General features: G+C 39.5%; 1 protein-coding gene across 1 annotated transcript in view; it reads left to right on the forward strand.

The window, feature by feature from the left end:
• SLC28A3 (solute carrier family 28 member 3) overlaps positions 1 to 15,266 on the forward strand; it is a 48,024-nt gene extending 32,758 nt beyond the window's left edge. The window contains exons 9-18 of the mRNA XM_071730842.1: positions 2,486 to 2,566; positions 3,637 to 3,717; positions 4,693 to 4,818; positions 5,944 to 6,074; positions 6,880 to 7,048; positions 8,612 to 8,809; positions 11,464 to 11,545; positions 12,362 to 12,460; positions 14,101 to 14,224; positions 15,075 to 15,266. Of these exons, the coding sequence (XP_071586943.1) occupies positions 2,486 to 2,566; positions 3,637 to 3,717; positions 4,693 to 4,818; positions 5,944 to 6,074; positions 6,880 to 7,048; positions 8,612 to 8,809; positions 11,464 to 11,545; positions 12,362 to 12,460; positions 14,101 to 14,224; positions 15,075 to 15,189 (1,206 nt within the window). The 3' untranslated portion in view covers positions 15,190 to 15,266. The remainder of the gene's footprint in view (positions 1 to 2,485; positions 2,567 to 3,636; positions 3,718 to 4,692; positions 4,819 to 5,943; positions 6,075 to 6,879; positions 7,049 to 8,611; positions 8,810 to 11,463; positions 11,546 to 12,361; positions 12,461 to 14,100; positions 14,225 to 15,074) is intronic.
• Positions 15,267 to 27,697: the final 12,431 nt, after the last annotated feature.

Consider the following 27,697-nt stretch of genomic DNA (forward strand, 5'->3'; position numbering starts at 1 on the left):
TAGAAATACAATAGTTTAACCATGCATATAATTGTATTGCAGGCCCTTCCACTCCTCCCATATGCTAGCTCTTTTTGAGTTTTCCTCTATAGCTAAAGTCCACCTGACTTCCCTCTTGTGTTTCCTTTTGTGGGTCTCTCACTTTTCTCAGAGTTGACAACTGTCTCCACCTACAGGCTGTAGTGGTGTGTGTTTCCATATTAAACCAGTGATTTTTTTAATGGTTGAAGCAAATTGGAGACCATCTCTTTGTCACCTCCTGTTCAGACTACCCACATCTTTGAGGCTGTTACTTCTTTCTTTCCAGTTTCAAAACCACTGACTTAACACTTCAGAGTATTCACACTGTGGGGGGCTTTTCTGCTGAAGAGTTCTGGTTTTTATTTCAGTTGATCTGTTTGTTTCATATTAAGTGTTTTTCGTTGTGTTTATCTCTGCAGACAAGACAATTGAGATCTTGCTGCAATGTAAGGCAATTGAGAACTTGCTGCAATGTAATGTGTTCCCAGTAGCTTAGTTATATTCTGCTTATTTAAGAGTAATAGCTTGCCACTGTTTTCCACGTTATTTTGTTATGCCTTAGATGAAAGCTATCCTCGAATAGAAAAAACATTACTATTACTTAACTACCGAATGGTTCATGTGCTTTTCTGATGAAGACATAGTAGGTACCACATAGAGACACTAATGATTTAGGCAGGAGAGTTTAGTTATAAAATAGTCCCCAGCTTCTTCACAGTCAAGGCACAAAAGATCACAACTGGAAAACAAATTCCCCTTTTTTGTAAAGACAAATGGTCCATCTAAAAATGCTTGCAACCTCATAAATAGAAAAGCATATTTTAAATTTATGTAAGGCATTTTCAAAGGGTAGCAGCTGTCATCTAGCATAGGCAGAACATTGTATTCTCACTCCTTCAACTAAAACAAAATCACAGAGATACCTGAGAGCTCATTTCATCCCTTTGGAGTGAAAGATGGGAGGACACTCACAGTTTTTAACACTTAGTACAGACAGCTGACCTTTGCTTGTGTGCCCACTGTCTCTCCAGACCCATTTCCTGACAGGAATTACAGCAGTCCTTACCTGTGCCAAGGCATGGATTCAGCTGTGAGCCAGATGCCTCTCTGGCTAGAATGCACTTAGGACTAGGGAGGGGAAATAGCAGGAGAGAAATGGCAGTAGAGAAAGGTGTTATGTTTACTGAACTAAACTTTCTGCTGCCACTGCATGACAAACTACCCTGAGAGGATCACTAAAAGGATTAAAGAATTAAACTAGAGAAAGCAGCCTCATATTAACTTTTGAAAATCACAGGGATGTCTGATTTGTATTCTCTCCCTTTAGCAAGAGGATTCTCAGTAGTCTAAATTGAGTTTTCAAACCTTTATCAAATTGCTGATAGTACTAACTCTCCCCTATAAAATCACAGCTTTTATTAACTGAAAAGGTCTGAGGTAACAAAGTGTTCTTCATTCCATTCCTTGCTTTTATTTGGAATGCATTATGCCCTCAGTTGAACATATATTAAAGCTTCTGTGTATTAGTGGTACTGTTTTAACTGTAACTAATCTGTCTGCCTCATTTTGGACCTTTTGAGGGGGATTTTGCTTCCTGTTTTGTGCTCTCAGAGAAATGCTGAGATTCTGATTTAACTTATTTGAGCATCAAGTGATCATTAGTTTTATTCAGGATAAAAACACAGCGTATGTCATAACCCATCAGACAGTGGATTAGGCATTCGTGCAGTTCTTTTGAACTATGTCTCCACTGAAAGATACTTCTTTTCACTTCAATCTCTTCTTGTATTGAATAAGTACACACCTGTGAATTTTTTTTAACAAATTCTGTCTGTGCGTACAGTTACAGAGTTCTTGAATGCTCCACATTGGCATTATATAATGCTATAAGTAGAGCAGAATAAATAATAATGTGTTATTAAAAGGCAGCTCCACAGTATGAGTGGTTTGAGGAAGCTACCCTTGATTGTGTGAAATCAAGTCAGCTACAATATCAATCAAAATCTCTTCAACTTTTGCTTATCAAGAAGTCCAAACAGTGTTAGCACATACACAGAAAAGCTGAGCTCTCAACTCTTCACCACAGTCCCATTGGATATATTCCTGCTAATGGCTTGTGCATTCTATGGATGTACTTACTTATCCAAGTTTTTGTAGACATACTTTGAGCTGACTTGATGTGGATGTATGCTAATGCATATCACGTTAAACCAGCCAGTTGCAGAACTATTGTAAGCCTTTGGTTAGAAAGCTATGTCAATACAAGAAAAATAATAAGTTCTAGCACAAACACAAATGAGTCTAGAAGGTTCAAAAATTTACAGCATAAGTTAAGCCTTTTTTTTCGTGCCTTCAATTGTGTCTCCAGAAACATGATCCTCTTTTTCAAAAATTAAGTGGCTTATAGAACTGAGAAAAAGACAACCATTCTAGATGTGCTGATGATTTTGTGTCTTCAAATCAGGTCCTGCCAATTGTGGTTTTCTTCAGCACAGTAATGTCTATGCTTTACCATGTTGGATTCATGCAGTGGCTTGTTGCAAAGGTATGAATTTTTGCCAGTAGGTACTCCTTTGCCCACTATGGGACACTTCTTGAACACATGCAGCTGAACTGTGGCATTGGCCCTGACCAAGCTGCTAAGGGGTACATATATGAAAAGTAGTTGGTTTTTTTTAACTGGAAATAGTTCCAAATGCTGACACTGCAAAACCCTACTGGCATCACAGGCACATTTTCCTCCCCTCAACCTGGATTTATTGTTAACATCACAGCAGTTGTTAGGCTTGCCTACTTAGTTTTACCATTCCTCATATGCCATGCTTGCTTAAATCTTCCTTTGTGCCTGCCTCTCTCCCAGCCCAAAAAGTGCCACGTGGCGGCTGTATCACAGAGAGTGGATTTCTGCTTTCTACTAAGCATTGCAGTAGCAATTGCATATACCTCGCCACAGATTCCCCATAATAACATCAGAGGCTGGTTCCTTGCCTCATGCTCTTAAGTGTTCGCTTTCATCAGGTGCATCAGGTGCCACATCCAGTGGCAGTGTCCACTAAGAAAAGTCCACAGGAAGTCCTTTTCCTGCCCTGTCCACCCAATAAATTTATCATAGGAGGGAAAAGATGTTACTGCATGGTGACAGTTAAACCTTATTTGAAGATACCATTAAGACATCCTTTGTCCTTCTCATTCACAGAATTGTTATATAAGCATCACAAACCTCACTTAGCTGAAATAAGTGTGCTAAAATTTCTATGAGGCAATTTTATCCTTAATCTAAATTTCACTTTTTTTTCTCTTCATAAGATCAAAGTCCCTTTGGACAGGTACATAAAAGTAGCAAGAAGACGTCAAAAGATCTGCTTTGATTAATTTAATTTAACAATTTTGTATCCGGGAAGAGCCTAGGGTACTTTCATTTCTGTTTAATTATTCCTCCTTTGGCTTATTGCATTACTTATTTCATATCTTACTCTTAAATGAATGTGAAGCTGAAATGATTAAATCATGAAATATTTTAAGGTGTCTTAGAACTCCTCTGTTGGCATGATTAATTCAAATTCAAGAAGTGCATGAAACAGGAAGACCAATGTGTTGTTTCTTTTTTTTTTTTAGGTTGGTTGGATAATGCAGATTTTCCTAGGGACAACTCCGGTTGAGTCTCTGGTAGCTGCAGGTAACATATTTGTGGGTCAGGTGAGTTGGAGCATAGAAAACAGGCTAGCACAAGTTTACTGAATATGGCAAAATAGTTTGTATAAAATGTATAAAAGTATAATGTAGTATGAAGCTGGGACTGCAGTACAGCAGAACTGGTCGTTGATTTCTGGAATTCTGATATGTACATTTATCAGCGGTGGGTTTTGGGAACCATAAGTTTTGCCCCACAGAAGGTCAGGCATGAGTGTAGGTGGTAGGTCTCCATTAAAAAGACCTTCAGGCTACTTCAAGGCTATGAAAAAATGCCAATTTGTTTTTTCAGTTGAAGAGGCAAATGGGATGAAACAAGGGCACACGAAGTAGACAAGGACAGGAGAGACAGGCAATGAAGAAAACTAAGATCCAGGGCTGGTTGAGACAGGCCTCAGCCAAAAAAGCATGGGATAGAATCTAACAGCCCAATTTAACAGGAAATCCGTCAAACTTGCACAACAGCAGTATCTGTCCTGAGCTTTCAAGCAATGTGGAAAGATCACCAAGTATTATCCAAGCCCATCACTAGTGTATCAGTTATTTAGTAGTGGTGCATCACTAGTATCAAACTTCTCTCAGGTTTAAACTCTGCATGCCACTGCCTCCAGTCTAGAGGCTGCCTACAGTGGCTGATACGCATGTTTCACCTGCACTGGTTTACAGATGAAACCTGTAGCTGTTTTTAACTCACTCAGAACTGGATCAGGATTTCCTGGCTATTTCACTGGGCCTTGGGGGTAGATATTAAACCACCAAGATTTGTCTTTAGACAAGATGGATGTTAGTATTATTTTCCTTCTTGGGGTAAAAAAACCCCAACCTCTTAATAACCAGAGCGCTCATTATCACTACAATTAACTAGCCAAAGACATGTAAAGAAGTAGGATACACACACTCTTTTTTCTGCCCTGTTAATAAAAGACACCTCTGAGGGTTTATTACGAAGTTCTTAACTTGGTAGTTGTTTTTCACTTCCAGACAGAGTCTCCTCTCCTGATACGGCCTTATTTACCATATATCACCAAATCAGAACTCCATGCAGTCATGACAGCTGGATTCTCAACTATTGCTGGAAGTGTCCTAGGAGCATATATTTCTTTTGGGGTAAGAGGTGGAAAAAAACCTGAAAATTACAATGTTTATCTGAAATCATATCAGTATGGAAGCCTAGCTAAAATGCTTTGGAAGTAAACCTGAGTCATTCCTGTCCTTTATTTTTTCCCTGAAACAATTAACCACAAAAATTCCCTTTTCTTCAGACAGCAAAAAATATACCAAGATCTGATCTTGAAAATATTGTTAAGTACGACAAACGTCAGCCTACATAATAACAGAGAAATTTCCTGCCACAGCTGCAAGGAGATGATTTATTTGTGTACTTTCCTACAGTCAAGATGAACTGACGTGGAATATACTAAATGATCAACCCTCCCACTTCTGTGGCAGTCGTGACATAGATAAAGTCCTTTGGGAACTGCTGCTAGCCCTAGGAACCTTAAGAGTTGACTTGCAACTAAGGTTCTAATGATGCTGTACAAACACAGGTAGTAAATGTTTTTTCTGCCAAGGGACTGGAAGCACAAAAATCATGTCTTATGTGATTTATCATCAGTCATTGGGGGATAGTTGGTAAATGTTATTCTATATCCGAATAAAATACAGTAGAGATGCAGAAGCAAGAAGGGAGGACTGACCAAAAAGACAGAGAGATCAAGAGAAGTTATGGAAATGCTGCACAAATTAGTAAAAAAGTTGTTTTGTGTACAAATTTGTGGAGAAGGGGGTGAAAGGGAAATAGAAGAGTTTATTTTAGGCCATGTTACTTCTTATAAACATAGCATCAAGGGGAAAAAGCAATTTTCTGTCACTGCAGGGCATAAAGGGGGTGTTACAGGAGGCTGCACCTGCTCTACTAGTGCTACACCCAGCTGTGCTCAATGGATTTGGGATTTTTGTTATTTTGTTTTGCCTTCCCACTTGCCACAGGACAGGACTCAAACAGTTTGCCTCTTGGAAAAGTTACTCCATATTTTCACTACTTAGACTATTACTGTCTCCAGTTGGATTTCTCTGTATTGCTCATCCTATTATTTTCCTTATGAGCAATACGAACTTTTGCTGACCTGCTGTAAAAAAATGATCGAAGCGTCTAGTAATTTTAATTGCTTTCCTCAATGTTTGTGCATGATGTGGCTACCCCAGCATATTTTCTGCCACCTGGAATTTTAGGTCTCCGCCTCCCACCTACTGACTGCTTCTGTTATGTCAGCACCAGCATCATTAGCCACCTCCAAACTATTCTGGCCTGAAACTGAAAAGCCTACAATAACTCTGAAAAATGGCCTTCAAATGGCAAAAAGGTAAGATGATCTAGGCTCTAATTAATAGTAATACTCATGCAGAAATGAGATTTTGAAAAAATAACTCACAGTTAAGCTTAAGAGTTAGTACATGGAAGTACATGGATGTACAAGCAATATGTTAATTATACACCGATATACCTCAAACGAGTAGTTTGTGAATACAGGTGCAACATACCCCATTACAATACATGAACTACCCATTGGGACAGGCACAGAGATGTCAAGGATCTGGACAATAAAACCTCTAAAAAAAGAGGGGAACACATATCTGAGGTGAGCCACCAAGAGGCTTTCCCATTTGCTCTGGTGCTGTGTATGCTTTGTAGCCAATCTAAATGCAAACATACAAAAGTAAAGGTGGAACAATAATTTCAGTGATGGTAGCAGCAAATCTGTTGCCCATCTTCAAGGAGACCTGAATTTGCCTGACAGTTTCAGGCAAAGCAAAAGAGCTCCTGAGGAGCTATTCCTGAACAGCCCAGGTATCTGGGCTGCCTGCAAGAAAAGCAGTGCCCACTTCTGCTTTCCAGTGGTGCCATGGGCAGTCACAGTACTGAGACCTGATGCAAAGCTTGCCCAATCCTGAATGTTCCAGAATTCATCTTCAGTGCACCAAAAGTATACTCTCCCTCTCTATGAGGACTGAGAGAAAAAAACTATTCTGCGTCATCATTTTTTCCTATGAGTGGACAGTCAGCTTCTCTAGTAGATTTGTAATCAAGTCCATGTACCTTTAAGTTCTATGATTTGCTCTTGAATAAAAAAAAATATTCACATTGTGGTTTTCTTTTCAATGATAAAGTGAATCGAAGAACCTGCTGGAAGCAGCCAGTCAAGGTGCCTCTACCTCCATCATGCTGGTGGCAAACATCACTGTGAATCTGATTGCCTTCCTTGCCCTTCTGGCTTTCCTTGACTCAGCACTCTCTTGGTTTGGCAATCTGTTTGACTACCCACAGCTGAACTTTGAGGTATGGTCCTCAGGCCCTTCATGCATCTTACGTACATGCATAATTTGTCTTTCTCAAATTAAGTACTTGTGTGGTTCTGTTGTGGTTTTCGTTGTTGTTGTTTTGGTTTTGTTTTACATTTTTAATAAGAACTAAAAATGTATATTTTTATGTGCATGTTCTTGAAATATGTCTTTACAGCCAAAGGAGAATTGTTGCCATGGAAATATTTCTGTATCTATTAGTCCATGTATAACTTCTCTCTGTGGTGCTCTTTCTAACCAACAGGGTGTGTTTACAGAGCATTGTATGCTAATACCTGCCTCCTCTGACTTGGCTGTATAGCTGATCCTGTTAGCAACACACTTATCAAGCCATTAGCATCATCTTGAGCCAAAACAAGCTGAAAATGGCTTCAGCTTTAGAGAGCCCCATGTAGTCCTTAACACTCATAACATTGGAGGAAGGCCAGATCTGACTTACAGTACTACTTGGTTTTCAATAAAAATTGTAAAACAAAACACTCGGCCGAGCAAGCAGATTTTAAGCAGGAATTATTTTTTTAACCTATGTCAATACATCGTTTTTGTCGATATACCCATGCAACAATCTTCAATCAGTTGTTTTGGGCTCTTTGTTTTGCAATCTCCTAATAAAAGTACCATGTGAAGCATGAATATGACATTGCAATAAAGGTGCTGCAGAAGTGTCTATTCAAGACAGTCACAGCAGATGTGGCTTCAGCAATATTAAGATATTACCCTGCAGAGCTTCCACAGATTATCCACTGCATAGACAACCACAGCAGAGGAAAAGCACAAATATGAATACCTCAGCCACACTCATGCAAGGGCTGTTTTTTCAACAACTGCTAGATGGAATAAGATTTGAACTGATAAGTGACCCACAGGGAACTCAGACCAACAGATACAGCATCCAGCCATCCCTTTTGAGTGACACTAACCTCTAGTCTTTTGTAGGCAGAGAAGCTAACTAACGAACTGTTTTCTGTCTTATATAAAAATAAGCTATGCTATGGTGTGGGGGGCTTTTTTGTTTGATTTGCATAAAACTTTATATGCTATGAAAAAAAATTACAGCTTCGGTTATTTCAGATGTACAGCTTTTATGCAGACTTGTCTTTTATTTATACCAGTTGAAGTCCGATAATCTGGTAATTAACCATGTTCATCAGATACATTTGATTTAATCAGAGGAAAAACTAGACTCAGTTATCTTATCAGCTCTTTCAACAGAGTTCTTCTTTGCTTCAAACACTATGCCCAATCTGAAGCTGCTACTAGGGAATAAAGGCACACAGACTTCTGTTTTACTCTAGGTGTAAAATTAGGAGTGTATCTAGTTAGTTACTTTTTTATATCTGAATTTTGGGTTAGTCTTTTAAAAAGACTAACCTATCAAAACCTGTCAGTATGGCAGACATTTTGGCAGGAAGAATTCAAGGCCAATTTTCAGGCTCCACCAAAATAAGACCATACTTACTAAGTTTAGAGGACTTACCACATGCCATTTTTCTTTGACCAACCAAATCTTTTGACCTGCTTTATCTTTTGTATTTTGCAGAACATTTGTGCTTATGTCTTCATGCCATTCTCTTTCATGATGGGGGTAGATTGGGAAGACAGTTTTATTGTTGGTGGACTACTAGGTTACAAAACTTTCTTCAATGAATTTGTGGCTTATGATCGCCTCTCAAAACTGATTCACAAACGAGAAAAGGGTGGGAACATGTACATAAATGGTGTGAAACAATATATGACTGTAAGTAACATTTTCTATTCCATCGATTTACTGGGTCAAATACTTTTTGGTTGAAACTTGACTTATTTTCCAGCACAAGGGGATAATGGTGGCATATTTTTTTTCTAAAGTGTGTTTTCCAGTGACAGTTAAATTATGAAAATGCAACCTTACTTTGAGAGGCTACCATGGCAATCATCATGCTAACTACCACAAAGGAAAGAAAGAGTCCCACAGGGCACCACACCTAAGACCAACGCTTTTGTCAAGATGAGTTTCTTTTTACCTCATTCTTAGCTAGCACTTCCCTATGAAAGCACTTCCAGGAAGATTCTGGGCAAGAACTGAAGGATCCTCCTGTCTGCAGAGATTTATCAAAACATTAAGCTTCAAGATAAGCGTCCAGCAAGCTTTAGATGATGCCATTTTAGGCAATACTGACATACTTCTGCTGGAGGTTGTCCCTGGTGCAGAGGGAAGTAATAGACATAGGTTTGTGGCAAACACCTTCCTTGCTGCATTGAGTCCAACCAGTTTGTTTCATTGGTCAACAAAAGTTAGTTTACATGAGGATTTCCAGCCAAAGCCTGAGCAGACTTTATTTCTACATCCACCTAGATTCACCCAACAGGGTACTTAATTTTTACTGCAGTTCCTTGAGGAAGAAACCTAGAGGATGGCAATTCAAAGGGCATGCTGTGTGTGTGCACAGGATCAGTGACCACAGCTGTGATCAAAGCTGACATTTGCAGCAATGACTTTCCCCCCATCTGGCATACACATGCACAGCCTGTGCTAAATTCATTTTTATTCTAAGCACAGCCAACAAAACCTTTGATACCAGGCTTCATATATGCACTGGCCTTTCTTCCTCAAATCAAGACAAATTGTCATTATAGAGTACCTTTAGTTGGGAAGCTTGCTTTGGCACAGCTTTAAATGTCCAGCTGATCTGGTGTAATGCTATGTACACTTTCCTTGTATACAAACCCCAAAACATGTTCCCAACCACTTGCATTCCTTATTACCAATACTTATTTCACAGGTGGAGGTAGAAAGCTATGTGGGCTGATTGAATGATTGATTGACTGAGCATCCATTAACAATGTTCCCAGAATTCCTGGAAATAAGACACTGGGTTAAACAGATCTCTGATCTGCCTGGCTGTAGTCAAGCAATATTCTACAAGGGGAATATGGCTCTTAGCTCCTGAATGAGTGATTATTTTATTTTTTAATCTGAAATTCAGCATTAAAATTCAGTTCTTTTCTTTTTCCCTTTACTTCTCTTTTTATTTTCTTTTATTTCTTTTCTTTTCGTCTTCCTTTCTTTTTCCTTCTATTTTCTTTCATTTTAAGTAGCAACTAAACCATAGAAATTCCATGTTCACTTTATTTATATAAAGTAAGCTGTATAAGTTTCCAGAGAAAAAACATCTGAGATTTAAAAATAATTTTTATTTCTAACACTAGTAAAACAATTTCTGGTAAGCATTTTAATTCTGGTACAGCAATTCTGGTGAAAGTGCACTTCATTTCCACTTTTAATTCCTCTTCAGCTTCAGAACTCTCTAATAGATCCGGTCAGTCAGCAGAGACAAACAAGGGGCTTGTTTTTCAGTGCTAGAAAAGTGCAAATGAAAACAGGGAAATTAGAGCACACACAGCCATTTCTAGGAAGAGCAGGTAGAGTACATACTTGAAAAGCATTTTCCTGCATATCTGCAGAGTGATTGAAAATAATCTACAAATTTGTTTTCATATAACAAGAATGGAAATTGGAACTACAATAAACAGGAAACAAACTAGGACACTGACTCAGGCCTCTCCTGCTTGGGCCTAAAACACAGTAAATTGGACTTCAAAGCTGCCATGGGGACAAAAAATCCATTTGCTGAGATATGTTACTTCCTTTTCCAAAATGTATGAACTACATTTGTCTCAGGGTTTCAAAGATTTGTAGCTTGATTTCACCCAAAGTAATTTTGTGTCCTGTGAAGGGTTCCTGCATGGGGGTGAAGACCAACCCAGCTTTGTCTCTGCTTTGAGGTCTTGACTGACCTGGTGTTGCCCAAGTGGAGGAAAGTGAAGGCTGAAGTCAGGAAGGAAATAAGTCAATAATAGGGGTTCCAAAATCATAATGTCCCTCTGCCTGCTACCACATCAAAACATGTGCTCTATGGGAATCCACTTCCCCTTTATTCCTCTGTGCACAGAGTGGAGCAGCTTTGCACGTGGAGCCCTCTGCTTGTTCAGGAACAGAGAAGTAAGGGATACATACCAAAACTTGAGGTTTCATCACTGTTCTAGAGGGACTTCAGCTGTGAACAACAAGAGGAGTTAAAACTTTCTGACTCATACCTTCAAAAAACAGCAACTAGATTAAAATAAAAATTATTTTTTGTCTTTGATTACCCATACGCAATACCAAGGCACATTAATGTACTTGAAAAATGAAACACCACATGGTTTGAGTCTCCACACAAACAGTGGATATGAAATCCTTCACCTTTCAGCAAAAGAGTAATCCTACCGTGCTGAAAACCAGGGCAGCAGCTGAACAAAACAGAATGATTTCAGAACTCAGGGTCCTTTGCCACAGGGCCATGTTTTCACACCACTAAACAATCAGGTGCTGTCTCAGAGCACTCAATATGGTGTGTGTTTCTTTTCCAGGTTCGCTCTGAAGTCATTGCCACCTATGCTCTTTGTGGATTTGCCAACTTTGGCTCCCTTGGACTGGTAATAGGAGGCCTGTGTAAGAACACTTCTTATGGACAATTTATTTGGCAAGCAGATCCCAAAAAAAAGCACCCAAAGAAAAGGCTAGGGGTGAAGCTTAGCAGCTGTAGGGGCTGAGCAGCTGCTCTGATGGGACCCAGCACCCACCTATATATGGAGGGGCTCCCAGAGGGGCACAGGCTTTGGCTTAGAGGCAGTGGGAGCTGGCAAGGGGAGGAGACCAAACCCTGCCAGGCAGCCTAGCTGTCCAGCCCCCACATCGAGAGGCAGAGCTACTATAACCCTTGGGCTTCAGGAGGAGTAAACTATCTCTGTAGCCTGATGGTTTGAAAGAAAAAGTTGACTGTTTCCTGTAAAAATCTCACATGTATTCAGTTAACTTAAAGGAAAGAAAAAGAAATAAAAGACTTTTCAGATCTTGAGGGAGAAGAAAAAATTGAAAAACGTCTGAGTTCCTCACCAAATAGTCAGAACTGATGGTTCTGCCTTTACTCTGGAGCCCTGGTTGGCTTTTCAGTGCAGGACCCAGGCACCCGATCTGACCCTGGTGCTGTGCCCAGGGCTTGCTTCTGAAAGTCTTTGGCTTCCAGCCCTGGCACTCAAACTGCCAAGATAAACAGAAGTCACCATTTTATACTCAAGCCACCTTCTTGTCAGAAAGAGCCAGCATTGGCACTGGGCCTTCAGTTGGCCTGCCAAGGACATCTTTGTTTCCCTCAGTTTTCTCCTGGCTGAAACTGCAGGGTGGCCTTTTTCTCTTGTGGTGGGACAGCCTACAAGTTTATCTTTAAATGTATTTATGTTTGACACACATTTTTAATTTTCTTTCTAGCAAGCATTGCTCCCTCAAAAAAAAAGGAAATAGCTGGTGGTGCCTTCAGAGCAATGATTGCGGGAACTGTTGCCTGTTTCATGACAGCTTGTGTTGCAGGTACCGTGCCAAAGTTTGGTGTCTCTTACAATAGGTGACCACAGGGTGGCAGTCCGTCGCACAATAGACACAGCTGGGCAACTATTGTCACTCGAACACTGTAATTTTCGGGTTTGGCACCATTCAGGCAATATGCAACAAAAGGTTCCTGAAAATTGGGATATTAAAATCCTTACTTTTTCTGTGTCCTATATATCTTTTTGTTGTTAGTCTGTGTGTAACACATGACTCACGAACAAAGCAAGCTACAAATGAGTTAAAATTCTCCTTCCACATTGCTGGCTGCAGTAATATAGAGGTAATCACAGAGCAGAAACAGAAGTGGTCTGAAAGGAGTGAGGGGGAAGCTGAACAACTTTTCATCTTAATGCTAAAAATTTATCTTTTGGTCTAAAAGTATTTCCACAAGTTAAGTTGGGGTAGATTCTTATTTTCAAAGTCTCACCTTCAAGCTGATTAAAGAGTCACAATGTGACAGCCTTTATTAGGGACAATTAAAACCCCACAATATTGGTGATTCAAAAGAAAAGAAAGCCCTTTCCCAGCTTTCTTTTCCAAGCATGTGATAGGCACAATTGCATGATGAAGGTTAAAGAACACGTATTCCTGGTGTTTTATGTAGCTGAAAACAGTATGTCTGTTTCTACTACAGCTTCCCTACCCCTTTCTGTTCATTGCAGCAATGGAACCACACACATTCTAAGGATAACCCACACTATTTTTTGAAGATTATAAAACTAGTACACACAAAATGTCATTAATATCACCACCCTCCATACCATTTTAGTATATGACACTACCCTGTGTAACTGAGGAATCAAGAAATATTACTAAAATGTGTCATTTCATAGCCCTGGCCTTAAAAACGAAATTGTGAGCCCTGGCCTTAGAAACGAAATTGTGGACAACCACTAGGAAATCTTTCCAAAACAACAAAATCTGCTTTAGAAATAAAATTACATTCCACCAGCTTTTACCATGGCAAATGCTCCCCCTAGGCCCAGAAGAAGGTAAAATAGCCAAGGAATTTCTACTAACCTATCATCTAAGATAAGGACATATTAAAAATGTGCCCAGGTTCCACAGCACTAAAGAGGGACCTGCAATTTCATATTTTTTTGTTTCCATTACTGCAATGAATGCTGTTATTACTATTTATAGGAGGTTTTTGAGATCATCTAACAAAACAAAGATGAATAAACCACTACTATCTCAATTTAGAACAAAACAAAATGTCTTCTATTTACTCATCCTGCTATAAGTGCATGGCTGCATTTCAGTTGATGAGAGCACATTGGCCCAACAGTGAGAAAGGCAGGTACCTTTCCAGTATCATTAAAAGGGGCAGAAACCCAAAGTGTTCTAAGTGCAACAACATACCACACCTTAATTTGTACATCCAAAAAAAAAAAAAAAAGTAATGTCTGTGGTCACGCTTTAATCCAGTTCTGTAAAATTATTCAGATTTTTTACAAATTCTACAGTGTGACACATTTGGTCTTGCACCTTTACAGAACCATCTTGGAGGGTAATTTTGTATTAGCCAGACCATTTCCTCTGACTGTGCCCCAGTGGCTGACATCCCCAAGCCTTATATTCCTCTTCATTATTCAGTAGGAAAATTTTTACTTACTTCACAGGAATGCTGACTGTCCCTGCTCTGGAAGTTCCTTGCCACATCTTAATAGGAAATGCCTTCAACTCCACAGATGGCCCTGCCAACAGCACAGAGCTAGTTGAATGCTGCCAACAACTCTTCACCAGGTATTGAGGAATTTTTCCTTAGCCCTTGTTTTCCAGAACCTTGCATCCTTTAAGGAAATGGATGTTGTAATACTGCTGAAGTATTTTCCCTTCTTTGGGCCTTTCTCTGTATTAGTCTTTTGACACAAATCCTTCCATCCTTCCTTGGCATAAAATATTGCTCTGATTATGGGTGTATGCAATATGAAAAGTGGCCTTATTTCTATCGTAACGCTTTCAGATTTCAACTATTCACAAAAATGTAATTAAAAAAATATTTATGTTGGTATGAAGTTCACTGGCTTCTGCCTGAACATCACTATTTGCATATGACTGTAAGGAATTCTGTTCCTGCAGCCTGATGTTTCCAGTGAGTTTATGGTAACATTGAACTAGTGTAAAAATTTTTTTGCACTGTAAAAATCATGTTATATTGGGTACATTCCTTCATTACTATTTCTTAAGCACTCCAACTTTTCCTCATCACACTAATTTTAACTCTACCAGGTTGCTACAAAGACAAGAATTAGCTCTGTTTTCACCAGAATCAGTGTTGAACAAACACTTTGAAGATGCAGAAACCTTTAATACTACTACTATTACACTACCAGCATCAATCTGTTAAGAAGGGTTGTGGCATAACATAAACATCTGATCATGGCACATGGCTGGTGTTTGGAAAGTCTTCTCTCTGCTTCACTGCTTATGGCAATTTCAACATATTTAAAATATCTCTGGAGAATGTGTATGTGGCTGTGTATGTGCATGTGTACATATACTACACATAGATATGCATAGATATATAGATAGGTAGGTATTTCCGCAAGGGAGAAGGAGTATGTCTGATTTCTGCTTTTATTTCCTTCCACAGTGTAAATCACTCTCAGGAGATCTTCCCTGGAGGAAACTACAGCCTGAGTTCCTGGACAGGATGTTGCCAAATACTGAATCAGCTTGTTTTAAATTGCACTTGGATTAAGGCTTAATTTTTGCGTGGGGAATAGATCATAAATAAGTATTGTGTTCCTTTGTAGAAAGGTAATAAAAAATTTCCTTTTCCACAGTAAGTGTAAAACAGTCTTTTTTTTCCATCTCTTACCAGCCCTATTTCCCTGATTTACTTGGGATTACTCATAAATTTTGCAGAAAAAAATGCAAGATGCCTCTTGCTGCAGATCTTCCATTACAGAGCACAAGCAGAGAATATTTTCAAGCCTTGTTCTCCTGACTTAATTTCTAACCTGAAACTGCTAAATCTGGAGAAATAAAGTGCTGTAGGTGAAAAGAAAATAAAATTCATATTATTTGACAGCCAGTTACAGAAAGTTGTGAACTAGAAATAATTAGAATCCATTCCAACAGTATTTCTGCTCTTCTTGGTATCAAAGTGTTTTACTGCACAAAGATGAACCAAACTATTCTCAGAAATGTTTGCACATTTCTTAAGGATGTCTGCATGTCACCATATATATATGGTTCATCTTACCAGCTTGGTCACTGAAGCACCCAAATCAGGGTGCCACTCTGTGCCCCGTTCTTCCTCTTGCTACAGAGGTATTCACACTACATCTTGATCCAGAATGCTGGTCTCTGTTTGTAGGTGACTGATATGAATAGACAGGTATAAACTTCAAGGAAAGTTTCCTGTACTAATTCTACTCAATTGTGAAAATTGATCCTGGAGTCACTAACCAGGCGCTCAGAGCAATATTCCTACCAGAAACAAGAAAGCTGTGCTGCAAATAAAATGTGAGTAAAATCAGGTCATAATCTGACTACTTCCTGTGTTAGAGGAACATTAATGGATCTTGAAGACCTCTAGAAGATCCTCTTGAAGAGGACAATCTGTTACGTGTTTAGGCTTCAGACCTTCATGGACTCCAAAAGAGAAAAGCTCCTTGCAGGTTGTTTTGCAAAAGATTGCTGCATATGTCTTCCTGTTCTGTGCTGTTGCTAATGCCAGAAACTTGGGAAAAAAAAGTAAGAACTGAAGTACAGGAATATCAGAAAGTCCTGGCATATTCTCCAAGTAAAACTTGTGCAAATGGAAATTGCCAGATCTATTCTGATAAGACAATAATTAACTTTTCAATATTCCATTCATTATCACAGAATCTGTTATGGGGAATCCAGATTCAGAAACGTAGATAGCTGACAGTAGAGCTACTTTCAGGGAGCACTTATTTAGACTTAATTATAGTTTTCTGCAAAACTCAGTTTATTAACATAATCCTCAAAATATAAATGCTGGTATTACTACTGGTGATTTTTCTAATGAATTTCATATTTTTAAGCAGTTTTCTTTGGTCTCATCCACCTGAATTTAGGAACCTGTATGTCAACCTCAGCTTTCACAGCTAATTATGGCAGATATATGTTCAAGTATTTTGTGCAAACCTGCCTTAAAGAAAATGCATAGGTTTGGACCACATAGGTTTGGACCACATTAGCCTTTGGACCATATTAGCCTTTTGAAATGGCTGCTTTTCACATTCCCAGAATTGTAGGTTGCTTACTTCTAAAATGTATCATGTATCTTCAGGTAGCATCTTTCCTCACATATCAGAGATGTGGTGTGTTTCTTTTCTTTTTTTAGGACTCCTCTACAGCAGGGCTACATGTGACATTGCTCTAACCTAAACTTATCCAAAGAGATGGCTCATCTGGTTTTCTGATAGCATAGTCAAAAGATGATATACATGGGTCTTGCAACCTAAATGTAGCAAAAAAAAAAAAGAAGCAAATTAGGAAGGGGTTGCTAACAGGTACCATCATGCTTTCAGGTGACTATTTTCCCTCTGCCCTCATGGTGCTGATAGGAGTTCAGTGTGGAGTTTTGACACAAGACTTGTGTATCTCTTGACACAAGAAGGGAACCATGCATTTCACCTACTCTGGGTAACCTGCCACTTTGGACTCTGAACTATCAGTGCCCAGGAATGTTTCGAAAAACATGATTACCAGCGACAGTAAGCCTGCAACACAGACCTGAGAAGAAACATTCATTAAGAAGAAAGAAGAAGAAACATTAATTAAATGATTGCTATCCCTCTGTACTTCCATGGTTCCAAAGATGTACATGAACATTTTGGAAGCAATGGATTAAATAATGGATGGGGTCTAGGTGGATGTATCTGTTCAAAGGTCATGTAAAAAAAAAAAAAGGGCTTTGCAGTTACTGGCATGGCAGTGCACAGTAGGTTGTAGTAATGTAGATAACAAGCTACTGAAGCATAGGTGACCTTACTCAATCTTGCCAGTCCCAGAAACTACCCACTGGATGTCAGGATGTATCTAATGGCCTTTTGGAGCTTTGCACTGTAGCATTTGCAGGGTGTTTACTAGTCACGAAAAGTCACTAGTATTGATTCCAGGAAATGTTTTACACAGCTCAGGGTACAACGGTTCCAAGAAACATATTGTGTAGCCTTTATCATAATGAGAGCATATGCAATCAAAGAAAACTATGCTTAATGTAAGACAACTTCTCTCTGGCTCCAATTTAGAAAAGCACTGAAATACATAAATGACGGGAAATGGTAGGGAAGAGGAATATTTGTATTTTAATTGGATGAAAGGCGTTAGAAATACTATACCCTTTTAGAAACAAATCCTTTTTCCAATTCTACATACTGCGTTAGCACTTGCAACCTCTGTACCTTTGTGAACTTGTGAGTAATTGACTGAGTCAAAGGTGCAAGTCATATACAAGTTACAGAGGCAAGTAAATGTTCTCCAAACATCAGGCATCACCTCTCTCAGAAAAAGACATTGTCACAGTTTAAATCTGGGCTGGCAACCAAATGACAGATGCTCTCTATTACTCTCCCTTCCCTCCCTGATAAAGAAAGGAGACAGACTTACAGGTTGGAAATTTAACTACACAGTTTTAATTAAACAGTAGTGATAAAAAAGGGAAAATTATTAAATGTAGACAAATACACAGAAAATTATACCACATTCCTCCCCCCTTTTCCCCAGTAACTCTCACCCAGGCTGCAGGACAGCCCTGGGAAAGTCCAGGCTGGACTCCTGGAGTCAGCAGCAGTTGGGAGCTGGAGGCAGGAACACACAGATTCAGGCTGGCATGGATCAAGACCACAGGAAGATAAACGGATGGAATCCTCCCAGGATGCTGAAGCAAACAGTACAAGATGTTCCTCAGAACCCAGCAGTGGCCCTGGTTCTGTATAACATTCTCTAGCCATAACTATAAACATTGAGCATTATCAGTCTTAGAACCAGACACTGAGAAACTTGCTGTTAATTTCAGCAAGTGCAGCTACTTACGAGAGACTTAGCTGAAAGCAAAATTAAAAGATAAAAAATCTGCTCTATCCTGGCCCAAACCAGACAGACATGAACAGAGATAGGCAAGATGCAGACGTTACACAAAACTAATACCAATTATTTTCTACTGCAGACTGAAATAGTTTTTGCTATGTAGTGGTCACTAATGCTAGTGGATCACTATTAGAACTCCAACTAGACAGAGGTAGCTTTGAAGTCACTTAGGCATGTTGCTCAGCAGTGGTATACAGAGGGGAACATGTCTCTGAACCTCCACTCCACCAGCAATGGTAAAAGACAAATCTGTGACTGGAGCATTGGTGCAGGGCAAGGGGAGCTCTCTGCCCACACAAGGTACCTGGTGTGGGGAGTGCTGAGCCCTGCTTGGAAGGCCAGGGAGCTGTGCCCTGGAAGCAGCTAGGAGGAGGTCCTAAGTTTGTAGTTGGTGGGCACAGTTGACCCATGTGGCTCCATCCCGACTCTGCAAGCAGGCCCACAGAATAACTCAGCTGCTGCTACCATAATCTGTTATCTGATATCAAACATTAAAGAAAAAAAAGATTATAAAACTTTCATATTTGAGAGGCTGAACCAAATCCTCCTCTCATTTCTGGAGGATACTCAACAAGGCTGAAATTACCATACCCTTATGGAACTGCAATTCAGATGAGAATTTGTTCCCATGGTCTTGATTCTATCTAGTTTTAAAGTATATCAGTCCATAGGAGCCAATGGAAGTACTTAAACTAATACAATACATAACGTTCAGTGTATGTGCTTTTGTTTCGCTTCATGGAGAGCTGAATCTGAAACCTGAGAATATTCAGAAAAACAGTCTGGTGAAAACCAGTTTACTTTGTAGCTCATAACTATTTCATGATGGTTTTACAGAGGAAAAAACCCCACACCAACAAAGCATTTTGTTGTTGCTATGGCATTCTGCAGCACAAAGATTTGCTATAGGAATTAATGCATAGCCTCAAAAGGCATTGATCAGAATGTGTGGATTGCTATGGTAACCATAGTAAACCCAGATTACTTTCTTTTTGCTATATTGATTGTTGCCTTTGATGGCAAGTGGCCAGAAATGTGAAGGAAGTGGAAGCACTGTACATGAGATTGCTGGATGTTCCCTGGTGGCAAGTATGGATGGCAGTTCAGGACCACCTGCCTAGATGAAATGAGAAAATCCTTAAATTGTTTTGAATACAAAATCTCACAGATTACCAGGATTAAATATATGTAAGAAATATTATACATGTGTCTTGTTACTTATTTGTATCTCTGTGGCCCCAAATATTACAAGTATCCTGAACTGCTGATTGAGTTTGTCTTACAAAACTCTCATTTTACTCCACTTGGCTGTTGAGCAATATTGCACCAATTATTACAAAGGGAAAGACAGGATCTTCCCCAAGAAGCCACTGCAAAAGTGCAGATCTATTTAAATTTCACAAATACCACGTAAAAGACACACAGTCTCCACAGGCTGGTTTTTGTTTTGTTTTGTTTTGTTTTAATAATCCTGCTCAGGTATTTCATAAAAGGAATTTCTTCTTTCAGATACCATTATTCTTGCAAACATCTCAGCTGAAGTCAACTGGGGTACTCTTTGTGCTATACCTTTACATTGTACAAGCAATTTTAGTGTCTTTGCTTGGACTGAAACCACCTAGGAAAACTTACAGAACTCCCTCAGAGCTATCAGTTCTCTTGTGCTGTTTTGACTGCCACAATAAAACCATAGCAGAGCCCAGACTGAGATTTCAGGTCAATCTTCAAGTACTGTTGCATTCCCGAGCCTCTTGTTTCTCTCCTTTCATCCTTGCATCTTCTGACCACTCAGTGGCTCTAGCGTAGCTCTGTTCATATTTTGCTCTCTCTATCTGCTGCTTTTCCTCCTCATGACCTGTATTTCACAGATCACCATAGGGTTGCTGGAGTTTTTGCTTTCTCGGATCACTAGGTGGCAGAACACAATCAGTAAAAGCTCTTCCAAAGAAACTACATTGCGATTAAAATAGCTAAGTATCTTGCCTTTTTACTTGTCTGTGTGTATATATATAAAGCCTACTTGGGGGTTTTGTTGGTCAAAATTTTTAAATAGTCTTATTAAAAACATCCCGTTTTCAGGTAATATTTTAAAATATATATTTTTTTAAATATTATATGTTTTGGCCAAGGCTGGTTGCTTTTAAGGGAGCGCTGTGGGCACTTGGAGTAGGTCCAATTTACAGAGTGCCACACAACCATCCCTGACAATAATGTTTTCATGAAATGCTCTGCTGAGCCCTCAGATTTATTATCTATGTAGATTTTGTGAAAGGTGCTAACGCCTTTCACTTTACTGGAAGCAGTAGAATTAATTATTGCATAAATAAGGCCTCAGATACTGCAAAAATTGCAAGAGATGTGGTGTGGGGATAGTTGCTACAGTACCCCCATTCTACGCAGATGCAGGTAATATAGGGCTAAAGGTAATAAAGGTTTCTAAAATTAATGTATTTTCCAGAATTGCAACGCTCATAACAGTACCAAAGTCCATTTTACTGTAATCTTCACTATCAGCCCAACTCCCCACGTGTTCTTTGCTTTGTGACTTACTGAACACAATAAGGCTTTTCACACACTGGTATAGTTTTCCTTAGCTGTTTTGTTCCCTTGACGTGAAACAGGAGGAATCAGCTCACTGTGGTGAAGAAGTTTCAGAACAAACACACTTAGGATGAAATACACCACCATTAGCAGCCATGAAAAATGGCACCTTTGAAAAGGAGGGAGAAATTATGTCCTGTGGAGAAAGCAATGACAAGACATCCTTGTGAGATGTGACTCAACTAAAGGGCTTGTTTCTTGAGTATCAGTTGTCACAGTGCCCAGTAAGCTCTTACTTTACATGGCAGAAGGAAGCCCAAAGAGCCTCCCTTGCCTTCCGGAGATATTAGAACCACTACTCAAGAGCTTAAGCGCTTACTCCTAAATATAGCAAAGTAATCCACCCCACAGAATAGTAGGTAACCTTCTCACACTAGTTACAAGAGCTTGTAGAGAATTTAAAGGCTCTTTTAAAAGACACTGGTCAGTAATAGTCTTCTCAAAACCTAAATAAGAAGAGTGTCAACATTGCTTTTACTCCATTTGAAGAAAGTTTCATCAAATAACTCAAGACAGCAGAGCCCTTGCTACCTATTTTGGGCTGTTGTCTCAGATCTCTGATTGTATTAATGTAAACATTTGTGAAAGATATGACCAAAGGCAAGGGACTGTACGTCCCCATCCTTCAGGAACTTGAGCTGGACTCATACACAGACGCGTCTCAAAAATCCCAAATAACTCAGAGCTGGAGGCAGAGTACTGAGTCAGGGTCAGATAAACTGGGCTTTCTTACATCAACTTTTCTTCATATTTCCTGTCAGTCTATAAAGGCTGTTGTGTGTGCTTATTGCTGAAGTAAACTAAAGAAGGCCCTTGTGGACTGTAATTATTAGTACATGGGTGAGTGGTGATGTTGCTCTTACCAGCAATTACAAACTTTGAAAAGGCTCTCTCTTCTAGAACATTGCTCGTAGCATTTTTGCTCGGACATGAAAAGGAGCTTATTCTCCAAAGATATTTTCAGCTAGTTCCAAAAGATGCCTTTCTTTCCTGCAGACTTTAAATTGACTGTTTCCAGTGAAGAACTGGTGAAAAGGAGAAGATTAAAATGTTAGTGAAATTCACTGTAATGTTTTCTCCATATTCTTTTTCTTTCCAGGAAAATGTAAGATTTTCTATAGTGGTAACTTTTCATTTCATTAAGCTTATTGCCTGAAGTTTCTTCAAAATACTGGAAGGACATTCTTCCCTATGTCTGGTATTGTAATAACTAAAAAACATAATTCTTTATTTAATCATTGCTCTTCTGATCTATAGAGATGCTGTCCTTTGCAGTTCTTCGGTGTTTCAGTGGCATGCTAAAGTTGTATAGACCTTGTTTGAGCACTAGAAGTCACCCTCACACCTTTTTTACTCTTTAAGCAGCTTCTAAAATAGCAATGGGAAGGTGCTTTCAGCTGTATCTAAATTTATTTCTTCTCTGAGACAGGGTCTCTGAACTGTGAAAGCATGTCCCAAATTCCAACAAAAAAGATGTCAGGCAAAAATTGCTTCTGCATTATATATTTGTTCACTTATATGTGCTTATTTATGTAGCTGAAAATATTTTTCAGTGTATTTGAATCCCGGTAAAACTATATGAGATGGTGGTAGGTAGTGAACAGTATTTCTTTTGTATTATTTTTTCTCAGACACAGCTGTTACAGTTACTTCTGCATAAATCCAGTCAGGTAATTACTCATCAGCCATCAAAGAGGGGAAGTAACCTGATTGCTGGTAGCTATCTGACTGTGGAGCACAAGTAATGAAGAAAAAAATCTTATCTGACTAGCTTAATCTACCAAAGAAAGTTCCAGTTGAACTAGACCTGATAGTGCTGGCCAAAGCAGAGGAGAATGGTAATGCCTCCCTTAGTTTGTTTAGAAAAGAGACATGAAGAAAATTAGTTTTCTAAGGAAAAAAAAAGTTTCATGCACAGTTTAACTTTCCCAATATAGACATTTCAGAGAGACACAGCTGAAACCTGTGGTCTCTGGGCAAATGACTTTGGAACTTAGGCGTTGTGAAGTATTGCTATTCTTTCTCTAAAAATCATCCCATTTAAAATTCTTGGAAGAGCCTCTTATAAGCCCTAGAACAAACTGCTGCTAGCTGTCTTTCTCGATTGTGATAAAATTATACTGTTTTGATGATGACTGTCTCATTCAACAGCACTGTTTCTAGCAAAACATATTCTAAAACACAGTAGGTATAATTCTGAGTACATTCACAGGGACTCTGAACAAGCACTGATCTCCATTTTCCCCTGCATTGTACCAATAAGCCAAACATCATCACAGAGCTTTTGAAGCAATTTTTTATGGAATAAACAGAAAAGGCATGTGTAGAGGAACAACAGACACAGGAGCACAGAATAGTAATCCTAGTAGCACTATCATAAACAAATTAAAGGCAGTACAAATTGAGCAGCCATTAATGACACAATACAGAGCACAATATTTATGTAACATGGCCTTGTCCTAATCAAGAGTGCGTTACATTTTTATTCTATTTGGATAGTGTAGTCCTCAACTGCTGTGCTGGTCAGCTCCATCCCTGGCCACAGATCAAAGCCAAAGTTCTCGTTTATTATCACAGAAGGGACTGTGGAGCTTTGTTTCCAACACAAGAAACATCTGCTTCTAAGTGGATTGAGTTGAGTTTTATATACACGTATCTTCTGAAGACACCCATGTGTTGCTCTAGCGTCAATGAGTTTATTTGGAGGGGGAGTTTTTGTTTTAAACAGTGTTAGCACCAGCCTCTTCATCAACAGGTCTAGACAGATTGAAATGTGTTGTCTGGCACTGCTGCTGGTGCAAGCTGAAAACAAGCAGCAAGGACAGAATTTTCATGAAAGTGTTTGTAAAGGGAGGGGGTGGGAAACAATAGCTTTGTTGTGGGCTATTTTTGTTTGCTTGCTTAGCTCATAAACAGTCAGCTTTATAATGTTCAAAAATTAGAGAATATACAAGTTTTGCAGTATTTTATTCAGCTCTCTGCTCTACATGGGATCTAAGGACTGAGCCATGAGGTCTAGGCTGTTGTGCTGGGTGGGTGATGGCTTTGTGCTAATGTCCACCATATACTAATGTAGGTGATGTCATAAAAGTTCTTCTGATAGCTGTGCCAGAAGTTATGGATCTTCCATAGTTGGAGCACTGCTGCACACAAACACACAAAACTGAGTCTGTCATGATGAAATAGTGTATTTGGCTTACATGGCAATGTTTTGTTTGTGGGGTGCTGCAGGGTTGGCTTATGTGCAAACATACAAGGGCTGCTCCCACGTCAGACAGAGCTGGTTCCAGCCAGCTTTGAAACAGACCCACCATAGGTCACAGCTAAGCCTGTCAGCAACTCTGGTAATGCTTCTGTGGTAACATGTTTACTGAATGATAAAAACCACTGTGCATCTGTAGTGAAATAAAGGAGTGAGAAAAACATGAGACAAACTGCCCTGCAGACACCCAGACTGGTGGAAAAGCATGGGAAGAGGTTATCCAGGTGCTAGAGCAGAGATTCCCATGCAGCTAGAGAAGGCAACGATGGAGTTGGTTGCCCCCTGTAGCTCATGTAGGACCACTCCAGAGCAGCTATACAACCTGCAGCCATGCTACAACAGGTGGACATGCCCTGAAGGATGCTGTAGCCTGTGGGGAGCTCATGCAAGAGCAGGTTTCTGGCAGGATCAGCAGCTCATGAGGGACCCACACTGGAGCAGTCTATCCCTCAAGGGCCATACCCCATGAAAAGGACACTTGCTGGAGCATTTCTTGAGGGCTTAGAAAGAAACCTCAGAGCTGCACATGTAATCTCTTCTAGAGGCAAAGTCAGCACAAAATTAAATCACAGAGTGCTGTATGCTAACCCTCTGTCTAATCAGAAATACTGAACAACCCTCTCTAACTATTATTTCATAAAAAGTGAGCTACATGAGCTACTCCAAGCCTCCTAGTTGTATAATCATAATGTATGTTGTTTTTTCTCATTTTTCTTATACAAACTATAAGACACTTCGAGGATAATATTCACTATTTTTCACTTCAGCTACTTCAGTTACAATGAGTACTTGAGTACCTAAAATCTGCCCAAGAATAAGCACATCTGAAGAGGCAGGCTTTGTTTCCATTCCTGTGCTTGTTTCTACAGGGCTCAGCATCCAAAAGAGTACTGCCTACTATGTTTGATTTCAGGTCTAGGCAAGGAAAAAGCATTACTTCACAGGATATCTGAAGGGGATGTAGAGCTTCCTTATGTTAGAGAATATATTGTGACAGAATACTGCTACAAGTGAAAAATAAAAAAGTGTGAAATCTCAAGATCTAAAATTCCTAGTTACCAACGCCTCAGATGTATGCTTTTAAGCCATTTCTATCAACTTACTGCAAAGATCTGAAAAATCATCCCATGCTGTTTCCACTGTGGTATCATATTTATCCATATAGCACTGATAGCATGCTGACATACATTGTGGCATATGTTGTGAAAACATATGAGCTGCAGTTCTCTCCTGAGGAGGAGAGGAGATAAAGGATGGAGAGGCACGGGTGAACATGCGTCTCCAGGCACAAGGGATATCTTCCCCTAACTGAGTGTTTGCATTTCTGGCTGATGTTTCTCTGAGTCTGTGGCATCTTTTTGAGAATTTCAAACGTCTTTTCTGTCCTTCCCCTCTCCTCTGGTACATGGTGTGAGTCAGTGGATTCACTCCCCTACATCTAGGGAATGGGGAATCCCCTTTCCCTCTCTCTCTTCTCTCTCTGATACTTTTCTGTCCTTTTGCTGCTCTATCCACCGTGTTTCCAGGTGTCTCCCTGTCCCCCTTTTCAGAGGCCAGAGTGTGTTCATGCTTCCCAGGTAGCTACTCTCTGTTTGGGGGATAGGAAGGGAGAGAGGGGTGCAGCAAGGAGGGGGAGAAAGGGTGTGTAGGCAAAGGAGATGTAGGATGCATGGCATTGAGCAGGATGGAGTGAGGGCTTTGTCCACATATGGAGCACTGAAGTGCAAAGCTATCTTTGCAAAATAAACCCCTAAACACCATCCAGAATTTGAGGACTGTCATAATCCAAAGAGGATTTAGAGTGCTGTGTCCTCCAGGTATATGCAGAAGAATCTTTAATTTCTCACCAGCCCAAAGCTAAAAGATGAGAACACTTAACAAATCCCAGAAAGTGGAGATGAAATACAAAATGCAAAACAGACTGTGATTCTCATTTTTGTTTGTGTTCTGCATTTAGACTTCCTAACAGTGAGAGTATAATAATATCTGGTATATAATAGATTCATTGTTGTTAATTTACAGATTCCATTTGTTTCAAGCTATGTTTTTTTCATGAGGCAAAAAGAAGCAAATTTTAGATTTTAAAATTATCTTTTGGATAATCTTTTAACAAGTAGGCATGTGCAGAAAATGTATAATAATTCACATGAATGTTGAAAAGTTGACTGTTTCATCTCTCACATATATATACAAATATATATATACACACACACAAAGTTTTGTTGCCTGATGTTTTCCCCAGTTCTAGTGTTGTGTGGCTTCTCAAGAATAATATTGTACTTTAAAAACAGAGAGAGATATGTCTGGGAATGATTTTCAGATGTAGAATTCATTTTTCTACTCCACTTTTTTACTTCAGAGGTTTGTGGGTTTGTTCTTTGTTTGAGGTTTTTTTATCTGCCACAGGAGACAAATATAATTCTTCAAGCAGCTATAGTTTCCCTACTCTAGTGAGGAACACCCTATTAAAACTTGAGGTTGGTTTGTATCCATCAGCTAAACACTTTGTGTCAGGGATCTCACTCTATGCTTCTTGCTATTTCATTGCCGGTTTTCCCAGCTCAGTCTTTCAGAGCATCAGAGAACTGATAAACACATCATTTGAGAGACGATGACAGAATATTAAGTGCACTCACTTTTCATCAAATAGGTTTGCTGCAGTAACCATTTGTGAACCCGAAGAGGCCTATTACTGAAAACAGCCATCTCTAGAAAACCCTTAGCTTCAATATGACCAACTTTTGTTTACTTTCAGAGGCATGCTTGCTTGCTTTTTACCTCATCTCTGGCCGATTAAAAACTCACCTCTGTGCTCTTCACTCTCTGAGAATGATGGGAAAATCATCTATGTTAGAGATTCCTGCCACCTTCTTGAATTTTCTCTTTTTTTACCTACTGCTTCCTCATCCTTCTTCCCCATTTTGAAGCTGCTATTGTTCCACTCATGTCCTATTGAATCAGCTGTGTGCTGTTTCTATGGTTTTCTGCTTTTAAAATAGCTTTTCTGAGCCAACTAGCTACACTGCCTTCTATCTCCTAGTCCCTTCTCAAAAAATTAGCAGCTCAGTCTTTCTGACAACTAAGCACAACATAGGTAGAGCCATCCAGTCTCATTCATCCCTTGGTTTTGGGCTTTCCTCAGCTCATTGCTGAATTTCCTCCGGAGCACCTTTGAAGAGGGAATACCTGTAAATATATGAATAAATATAATAATTTAGTCCCCAATAAAAGGAAAAGCAGATGGTACCAAGCATTGGGAAATTTCCAGTCCACTGCCCCCCCACAGT

The sequence above is a fragment of the Heliangelus exortis genome, chromosome Z, assembly GCF_036169615.1.
Source record: "Heliangelus exortis chromosome Z, bHelExo1.hap1, whole genome shotgun sequence".
Classification (NCBI taxonomy): domain Eukaryota; kingdom Metazoa; phylum Chordata; class Aves; order Apodiformes; family Trochilidae; genus Heliangelus; species Heliangelus exortis.